Below are 10,707 nucleotides of genomic sequence, written 5' to 3' on the forward strand. Positions count from 1 at the left end.
ATGGAGAAAAAAATGATGCTGGCATAATGTTGGCCATCCAGTAGTGTTTACAGATATTGCGTGGTTAAGAAGTTTCTTGACACCAGGGCACTCTACTCAGTGGATTTCAACCGGTAAATGTGTAAAAGTTGGAACAATTCGTCCTGTATCTCCTGCCGCTTCTACACTCTACTTGGCGTGGTGGCTGATGGGAGTAACTAGAGTTGTTCGAATAAAGATAACATGACCAATCACAACCACTTCCAAACTGTCTCAACTGTGCAAACATAGTTTCGTGATTGTTCTGATCATTGTGACACCTTTGTCGAACCATATATGATGTGTTTCGGCATTTGGCCACTTGTAGCACTAGTTGACACCATCATTCACTTTGTGTTGCTTAAATGTTTTTAGTTTAAACACAGCGCAGTGTGAGTGATTTTGAGTGTGTTTGTGTGTGTGCAGGGGGGGGGGGGGTTCTGTGTAACTGAGGAGGCACAGTTCCTGATAACCTTAGTACCTTGATTACAGTGCAAGAGATGCAGAATAACACATATTCAAACACCAAACAAAATGTACATATTTGCCCTCGACAATGAGAAAAACTTCTCAAAATGCATCTTGCTAACATGAAAAAATATGTAGCTAGTGCAGTATCTCATTAATAATGAATGACAGCTGCAGGCTTTCAGAAGCATTGATTATGACATACTACTTCCCAGACAGTTATCTGTTCCAATTACATCAGCAGTTTTTATTAGATAATAAACCTTTATTAGATAAAAAAAACAAGTCCCTCATAAGTCTTTTGATGCCTGTTATGTGCATATCTCATACATAAAGTGCGAAAATGCAAGGGGCTATCTTATACATAGCTTTTCCTGCTTGAAACGTTATTTCCCACGTTTTACATTTTCCCGCATGGAAGGCGGAAAGACACTCTTGGTGGAGTGGGGAGGATTTCATGATTTCCCCACTCCACCAAGAGTGTCTTTCTGCCGTCCACCTAACCTTCGTAGCCTCTTAGTTCATCCCTATGAAATCCCCAAACCACCTTCCCTACCCTCTGGCTCCTACCCTTGTAACCGTCCCCAGTGTAAAACCTGTCCAATGCACCCTCCCACCACCACCTACTCCAGTCCTGTAACCCAGAAGGTGTACACCATCAAAGGCAGAGCCACGTGTGAAAGCACCCATGTGATTTATCAACTGACCTGCGTACACTGTGAAGCTTTCTATGTGGGAATGACCAGCAACAAACTGTCCATTTGCATGAATGGGCACAGGCAGACAGTGTTTGTTGGTAATGAGGATCACTCTGTGGCTAAACATGCCTTGGTGCACGGCCAGCACATCTTGGCACAGTGTTACACCGTCCGGGTTATCTGGATACTTCCCACTAACACCAACCTGTCAGAACTCCGGAGATGGGAACTTGCCCTTCAGTATATCCTCTCTCCTCGTTACCCGCCAGGCCTCAACCTCCGCTAATTGCAAGTTGCCGCCGCTCATACCTCACCTGTCACTCAACAACATCTTTGCCTTTGTACTTCCGCCTCGACTGACATCTGTGCCCAAACTCTTTGCCTTTACAAATGTCTGCTTGTGTCTGTGTATGTGCGGATGGATATGTGTGTGTGTGCGAGTGTATACCTGTCCTTGTTTCCTCCCAAAGGTAAGTCTTTCCACTTCTGGGATTGGAATGACTGCTTACCCTCTCCCTTAAACCCACATCCTTTCGTCTTTCCCTCTCCTTCCCTCTTTCCTGATGAAGCAACCGTTGGTTGCGAAAGCTTGAATTTTGTGTGTATGTTTGTGTTTGTTTGTGTGTCTATCAACCTGCCAGCGCTTTCGTTTGGCAAGTCACATCTTCTTTGTTTTTAGATATAATTAGTTTTTAACAATTATTTAATAATTAGAAATGTGACAAATGCTATAAATGTTCAATGTGGCCACCATTGGCTGTATGCCAAACATCTTTCCTAGTATATAACCACAAAATGCAAGATGGTTCTATTTGTCATTGTGGTTAACTGCCTGCACAAGTTGTAATTGGTAGGGCTTGTAAAGCAAACGCCGCTTTTGAACTTTCCATACAGTTGGTTGGGGTATTCAAAGTTCTCGACTGGCAGACTTACTGGGACTGCGCACAAAACTTTCTTGAATCCGTCTGACATCATCCTCTGTCATACGGGTCGACCTGTGCTTTTTCCTTTGCACGCACTCCCAATCTGTTTATACTGCTTAAACCAATAGCTAATGCTTTTGCGAGTTGGTGGTTGAATACCAAATTTGGTACGAAATGCCCACTGCACTGCAATTTGCAACTCACTTTTTGCGAACTCAAGAACACAGAAAAACTTGTGCTACACAGTTGCCATCTCACTCACAACTGACAGTGAAACAGAATGACGCCCATATTGCTGCGTGAACTCTACCAGCAGCTTCTGAAACCATCACCGCCTGCCCACCCACCGCTGCCTGCCAAAATCTTTGTAACATCTTTTTTCCATTGGTCTAAAGCTTGTTCATTTTGGATTTGTACTTGATTACATATAAATTTTTGAAAACGTGTCCACCATTTAGAATAACTCTATATTTGTTTATACCTATTTGTAGATATCCTGTGGTTGCCTTGGCATGATGTGAAGCCAGAGAGTTGAAATGGGTGTGGCACTTTTTCTGCGCGTGCCTGCCTTATCTAACTAGATGTTGCTGAGTCGCAGATAGGCACAACAAAAAGACTGTCACAAGATAAGATGCCTACCAACAAGGCCTTTGACAAAAATAGATGACACACCCATGCAAACGCAACTCACACACGTGGATGCAGCTTCTGGCAGCTGAAGCCACACTGCGAGCAACAGCAGCAGTGCGTGATGGGAGTGGCAACTGGGTGGGGATAGGGAGGAGGGCAGGGTGGGAAGGGGGAGGGATAGAAGGGTAGGGGTGGGTGACAGTGAAGTGCTGCTGCGAGAGTGCACAAGGACAAGGTGGAGAAAGGGTAGGGCAGCTAGGAGCAGTTAGGAGGTTAGATAGAGGACAGGGCAGGGATGGGGCAGGGGTAGCGGTAAAGGAGGGAAGTAAAGAGATTGACTGTGTTGGTGGATGAGGATGAGGTCATTAAAGAAAGAAGGTGGAGGAGATGGACAGACATGTGGTACATACATTAAATGGACCATGGATACATATATTGTAGTGACTAGAAATCCTAGCAGTCAATACAGTATAAGGGAAGTAACATATGCTTCGGACTGCCCTCAACTGTGGAGTGCTATTGACTACAACATACCACCAGCAACACTGATGCATTTCCATAGAGGCATTAACAAATTCACCTCACCTGATTCCATGAGGCAGTTGTGCTGTGCACACTTCATCTTACACCACAGTGAAAATAGGATTACATCTCAGGTAATAAAAGACTTCCGTTTATGTGCTCCAACATGCATTTCTGAACCAATGCAAATGATGTTCACTCCTCATAGCTGTGCACATTGTACATATTACTGTACTGCCAGGCACAAGTGACAACATACAAAGGCCATAGGATATTTACATAGCTCCAGCAACATGCACAAATTCCCAACACCTAGTTAGGCAAAAGTCAAACTATGGAAAATCCAGGATGGAATGTAACAATATTATGAAAAGAAACATTGCTACTTAACATATAACATAGATGCTAAGTCGCAGGTAGGCATAACAAAAATAGCACTCCACAGTTGAAGGCTGTCAAAGCATACGCTACTTTCCTTATGCTGTATTGACTGTTGGGATTTCTTGTCACTACAGTATATGTATCCATGGTCCACTTAATATATGGACTACATGTCTGTCTGTCTTTTCTACCCTCCTCCTTTAATGATGTCATCCTCATCCATCTCTGCCCATCTCCTCTCCCCCCCCCCTCCCCAATCTATCCATTTCCTCCCTCTCCCTATCGCTGTCCATTTCCTCCCTCTCCCTATCGCTGTCCATTTCCTCCCTCTTCACCCTCATCTTCATCCTCCCCCTCCCTGGCCCTTTCCCTCCCCCTCCCCCTCCCTGGCCCTCTCCCTCCCCCTCCCCCTCCCACCCTCACCCTACCCCTCCCCCTCTCCCTCCCTCTCCCTCTCGCTCTCCTTGTGCCTCTCCCTCCTTTCCCCCTGTTGGGGCTGTATTGTTGCCATTTTGTATGTACCCAACCCTCTCTCTCTATCCATCTCTCCCTCCATTGCACCTCTGTCTGTTTTCTGCTCCCCACCTCTGTGTGTCCATTTCTGCCGATCACATTTGCCCCTTCCCCCTCCCCTGTGACCATCTCATCCCCTCAGTTCTCTTGTCAGTCTCCTCCTCCCAAACCCTCTCTCTGGCCACCTCCTCCTAACCCTACCTCTGCCCATCTCCTCCTCTTTCTCTCTGTGTCTGTCTGTCTCCTCCACCATTCTCTATCAAACTCCTGTTTCCTCCCCTATCTGTTCATTCCGCTCACCCTCTCCTCCCTCATCTGTCTGTTCATCCTCCCCCATCTCTCTGTCCGTCCTCTTCTCCCCCATCTCTCTGTCCGTTCTCTCCTCCCCCATCTCTCTGTCCGTCCTCTCCTCCCCCATCTCTCTGTCCGTCCTCTCCTCCCCCATCTCTCTGTCCGTCCTCTCCTCCCCCATATCTCTGTCTGTCCCCTCTCTCTGTCCATCGTCTTTTTTCCCTCTCTTTATCCATCTGCTTCTCCTCCTCTCTGGCCATCCCCTCCTCCACCTCTCTCCATCTCCTTCTCTCAACATACACTTCTATATTCCCTCTCCTCCACCTCTGTTGCCCCCTCTCCTCTTCCCGTCACGCTACACCCCCTTCCCATCCCCTCCTTCCCACCCCCTCTGTCCTCCCCCAGCCATGCCCATCCGCACATATAGCCCCTGAAAAGCATGTTGATAAAGCGGGACAATATGGCTGTTTTTTTTGCACATTGGCTGCCCTGCATAGAAGGTCAACAAGGCAAGCCTGTACTGCCCCAACACTAAACACCTGTCATTCAGGGCAGCATACATGTTGGGCTATAAAATCGTTTCCTGCCCCTGCCTTGTGACTGCCCTACAAAGTAGGTCAATAAGGCAGACTGATATTATTCCCACACAACACACTTGTCTTGCAGGGCAGCATGTATGGTATGTGATGAAGAAACACGTGTTTGCCCATATCTCCACTCCTATTATGGCAAAGAGGTTATAAACCTCACAGTGCTGATACTCTTGAAGTTTGCTGTTTCTGTGCCAAATTTGGTTGCAATCAATGCTGTGGTTTGGGAGGAGATCCTGGACATACTTACTTACAGTCTGTTATGCTTTTCCCCTGTGATTTCATTTGAGTTGTGTTTGACACATATATTCCACACATCTCCTCCTCCTGTTTTTGTGTGCATCTCCTGCTCACATGCTCACACCCCTCTGTCTGTCCGTATCCCCATTTCCCTTTCTACAAACTGACAAACACCATCTGGGAAGCACAGCCCAGCATCCTCCGCACATCTGCCCTTGCTCTGTTTTTCTCTGATGCAGAATACACCACTCCAGTCTGGAGGAACTTTGCACTTGCAAATGAAGTTGATGTAGCTCTTTGAGATGGGCCACTCAGTCACAAGGTGCTAAAACCAGCCCCATTGATAAGATGTTTCCACTGTTGGAAGCAGTCGCTTCAAATGTAAGATGACAGGTAGTAGCAGAGATTGAAAAGAAAAAGCAAGAAACACATCCCTGACATCCATAGTTTTGGACTCATGGTTATCTGAAGGATTATGGACAGCAAAAGAAAGACTGTCATCAGGCTGCTATCTTCAACCTGGGGCTTGGAAAACCCTCCACAGATTGAAGACACAAGTGATAAGGTGCAAAATTAATTCAAAGATGTGGGGTATCAGAGATGGTGAACTTTGTGAATTTGGAGCATGGAAGGAATCTGAACACTTGTTGGCTTGCAGTAACTTGAGTGAACCCTGTGACATGGAAGACTTTTTGACAGCAAATGAACATTGGATTCACAAAGTGGAAAATGCTCTCAATCATTAGTACTTGTTTTTGCTTTCTTGATTATATTATGTTTTAGTGTTCTTTGATCTCTGTGACAAATAAACAGATATATAGAAGCAGCTTGTACAGGATCTGCTTGTGTAGTGAAATGTGCAGTATGCTAGTTTGTGAGACAAGGCAGTGAGCCAGCTCTTGGATTGAATATGCATGGTAGATTAACAGTCATGTACACGGCAAGCCTGGGTGTGGTTTTAAGATGATTTCCCACACTTTTTTGGGCAGATGCTGGGCTGGTCCCTAAATTCTGCCTCAGAGTATACGATGGACAAACAATTAAAATACAATAATACACAGAACAAAATTTACGTGATTTACTGACAGATGGCATACCCAACTTTGCTACCTTAGATGACTGTGGTGTCAGGTAAGACATCAGGTAGTGGACTACATGCTAGATGGGACTGTGCAGAGGAAAAAGGAACAGAGCTGATCACTCAGCAGTTTTGTAGATTTAGTTGTACAGAGTAGTAATAGACCACTAGTCCAGTAATGAAGCTGGATCAGCTGTCTGTTCTTGAGCTACTAGTTTGTATGTTATCTTGCATTTTTCAAAGTTACCACATAGGAGTACTGCAGCCTAAAATAAGAATCTTGCAGTTTCCCATAAACCTTTCAAAATAGTTATTGGTGTGTCGTGTGATTTCATGTATGTTATTCTGGATGAGAAATAAGGGTTTACCAACTTTTGCTGAATGGCGAGGTTCACTCTTTTATTTTTTAATAAATAGTGTAAAAATGAAAGATCTTGAGGTATGAAGAATCTTTGCTTGCAGTTTATAAAAAGAGGATCACATAAACAAGAGCAGTAAACAAAAAGGAAGAAAATGAAATCTCTGAATCTTGGAATGAACACTATGTACTTACAATCCATAGAACAGTACAAGATGTATAACTAGAGAATCCCTCCCTCCCACCTCTCTCCCTCCTTCATCCCACCCTCTTTTTTTATTCTGACCTTATTGATAATTTTGATAGGATTGTAATCTGATAATTTATATTTATTTTGTTTTTCATATTACAGGAAAAAGGTTTGTTGTGGGGTATGAGTCGGGAACAATAAAAGTATTCGATATAAAGTCAGTCAAGGTAATACAACATATCAAATCCGGTGATGCACACAGAAGTAGTGTCACAGCATTAGATGCATTCCATGATGACAACCTTATTATGTCTGGTGACTTGGATGGAATTGTAGCTTTCATCACAACAGCCACTGGAAGAGTAAGTAAACAATATCATCTATTTTCAGACGCTGTACTCTACTAGTATTTCACCAAGAAGTATATGTAACGGGAGAGAGTAAAAAAGTTAAAAAAAAGTGTGGTTAAGTTGTTGAACAGCAGATTTTCATGTTGGCAAACATGTGATTGATGAAGAAATTTTGTTCTAAAATTGTTTTTGTGAGTTGATTTGAGTGTGTTCATTTTTGTCTTAATTAATGTTTTGAATCTTTGGATTATAGTGATGTGATAGTATACCAAGTCAGAAAGAAAATACTTGGATTGTTTCTAACAGTAATTTATTGATGTAACATTCTCTATTCCCTGCTGACAGTTAGAAATTTAAAAGCAACATCTTTTACAATGACTGTTTAAATACAGTGCAAAATTCTTTTTCATTGTGCTAGCATCATAGGCTAGTAAAAGAGATATGCTTCAAATCTCAGAGAGATTACGTTAATTTAGATTGTGTGTTATTTTCAGCTTGTCGATTGGATATACACCAGGATTCTTTCTGAGACTATCTTTTCATTTTCAAATGTAATTAAGTCACATGTTGACTTGCTTTTTACCATTGTGAGATGCTAATAGACAATGTATCAATGCAAAGAACTAGTCTTACAAGTTTTATCACACACTTCTCTTTCCTTTAATTTGGCTGTATTATTTTTGTTCTACTCATAAGTTTTCTCATTTTGTTTCTTACACCGAACATCAGTGGGTGATATATGTGTCATGAGGAACAACGTTGTTTTAGAGACAGAATGTTCACTGATACTTCCTTCTGACAGTAGCTGAGAGGTGACAGGGTTTCGGACACACTTTGGTGTGTGTATGCATTGCTTATAATCTATTCATCTGTTATGAATAAAACTAACATTCCTGATTTGCTTCTAAAATATGTCCCCCCTCTTCAAGACACTCATTCATAAGATTTTCTTGTTGAAAATAACAATAGTGGGGTAGGTAGTATGCAGAGGAGGAGGAGGAGGAGGAGGAGATTAGTGTTTAACGTCCAGTTGACAACAAGGTCATTAGAGGTGGAGCACAAGCTTGGATTAGGGAAGGATGTCAGCCATGCTCTTTGAAAGGAACCATCCCAGCAATTGCCTGAAATGATTCAGGCAAATCACGGATGACTGGACTCGAGTTTGAACCGTCATCCTGAATGTAAGTACAGTGTGCTAACCGCTGTGTTGTCTCGCTCGGTGGTAGTATGCAGATGCACCTGGCTAATTCAGTGAAATCTCATTGTCCTAGGGCTGGTGAATTCACTAAAAATATGCCTAGCATCACTGGGAAGTGTCAACAAATATGCACACACCCTTCTTCTGCTCTAACAATGTGTTTGTAGTCTCTGCTTTCACCGCATCCGTAAAGTTAGCACAAGTGAAGAAAGTTAGACAGAAAACACTGTAGAAATAAGAGGTATAAAAATGACAAACAATGATTTCTGCAGAGGTTGGGTCGGTAAATTTCTGTGGGTGAACTCAAAATCTCGGAAACATTTGTGCAACATTTTTTTAATGCCTGAAGAAATAATACAGAATAATGTAACAATGTTTAGTTTCTCTCTCTCTCTCTCTCTCCCTCTCCCTCTCCCTCTCCCTCTCCCTCTCCCTCTCCCTCCCTCCCTCCCTCCACCCTCCTCGCTCCCTAACACTAAGAAATGATGTACGTTAATTTGTGTTAAACTGGACCCAGTAATGGGGATTTTTCTTTACAGGTAGTTAGTGTTTTTGACACCAAGGAGCTGGACAGTTCTGGTAGTGCAAGTGGTGACTCTGCAGATGATGATCACCCAGCAGAATTTTGTGTTGAGACAATTGCATTTTACAAAAATCCATCTTTTCCAGTTGCTATATCAGGAAATTGTTATGGTTGCCTATTCATTTGGGATGTCAGCAGACAAGTAAGTAGCAGTTATAAGTAACAGTTACACATATTTAATTAATTAATTTATTTTTACAGGATTCAAAGTGAATACTAATTACAATTTTATATTCTTTGCATAATTTGGAACAGTTAAATTTATTATGCACCATTTTTTATTTTAGGCACTGCGTTCATTCTCAAAACAAGATTGCGGCATAACAACTATTGTATGGAGGAAGGATAGTCCTGTAGCATATTTAGGCAGCTTAGATGGTTCTGTACGAATATATGATGTTCAGAACAATCAAGAAGTTGGCCAGTTGAGTGGACATCGAAGCTCTATCTTAGACATTTGTGTATCTGTGTAGGTATCTCAAAACAAAGATGCACATATACACACAGTATAAGTGTACATAAATGTATCATTTCATTTAAGTGCAGATTTTATTGTCTACCTTTTTTTATGTTCCAGGGATGGGCGAGAACTGGTAACAGTTTCCGATGACACACAGTGCCGCGTTTTTGATATTCAGAGACTGTGATATTTGACCAATTTTTAATGGACAATAGAATACAGAAATAACTATGTTAATGATGTTTCATAGGCTGAGTTGTGATTGAATACAACACACACATCTGTGTTGTATATTTTCACATTGTTGTTGTTCATGTATTAAGGTGATACCAAACAGCAAACTATGGTTATTGAAGTGTGATATTACTGCAAACACAGTTGTTTGTGAAATATGTACATGCATATTTCTATATGGAGACTTTATTTTGATTTTAATAAAAGATCAAAAATCAATTTTTTAAAAGTTTGATTCTATTTATTAAATATTGTTTTTGATACTGTACCACTCGTGACAACTGACAAGCAGTTAGAAGAGCGGTTTTCTCAATTAACAAGTAGATCCCAGTCAAATTTGTGACAGTTTTTCAGAAGAATTACACACATGTGTAGCATGTAATTGTGCTGCATTCACAAATTAACACATTCCTAATCTGAAATTGTGTGTGGGATCAAGGAAAAGATGACATCAGTATTTCTTTTAATGTTTCACAAAATAATAACTGCAGGAAACAGGAGGCACAACAGTCAGTGTTTCGTTTTGATTGTAAACTGAATAGTATTTCAGCTGGAAGTGAATACAGAATGATAAGGATATGTTATGAAGTTGTAAGCCTACCCTATAAGCACATATATATATATATATATATATATCTTAATTTGACTGTAAACTTTTGATGTTGAGTGCACAGGACACAAACAATAGACTTGGAATACTTTTATTTTATAAACAGCTCTATGAATAGCAAAAAGTAACTAATTAAACCATTTTTGCTTGATTGCTAGGTGATGTAACTTCCTTGCTGGAATGGAAAAATTAAGGAAATGGCAAACAAAGACTTCATGTCAATTTTCATGTCACAAACTTCCAGTATTGGCTCACTGGATATGCTAATGCCTACCATCAATATTATTTAGACAAGCAAATGACAGGACTTAACACTTTCGCTGTCAGTTCCATCAATTCACGGGATGCGTCATTTGATGAGGTATGATTTCT

General features: G+C 41.6%; 1 protein-coding gene across 2 annotated transcripts in view; it reads left to right on the top strand.

Moving 5' to 3' along the window:
* The window catches only part of LOC126161342 (angio-associated migratory cell protein), a 78,975-nt gene extending 69,031 nt beyond the window's left edge, over positions 1 to 9,944 (top strand). For both annotated transcript variants that reach the window (XM_049917105.1, XM_049917106.1), the window contains exons 6-9: positions 7,063 to 7,262; positions 8,988 to 9,173; positions 9,319 to 9,500; positions 9,609 to 9,944. In XM_049917105.1, coding sequence (XP_049773062.1) covers positions 7,063 to 7,262; positions 8,988 to 9,173; positions 9,319 to 9,500; positions 9,609 to 9,678 — 638 coding nt within the window. In that variant the 3' untranslated portion in view covers positions 9,679 to 9,944. The remainder of the gene's footprint in view (positions 1 to 7,062; positions 7,263 to 8,987; positions 9,174 to 9,318; positions 9,501 to 9,608) is intronic.
* Positions 9,945 to 10,707: the final 763 nt, after the last annotated feature.

The sequence above is a fragment of the Schistocerca cancellata genome, chromosome 2 (assembly GCF_023864275.1).
Source record: "Schistocerca cancellata isolate TAMUIC-IGC-003103 chromosome 2, iqSchCanc2.1, whole genome shotgun sequence".
Lineage (NCBI taxonomy): Eukaryota > Metazoa > Arthropoda > Insecta > Orthoptera > Acrididae > Schistocerca > Schistocerca cancellata.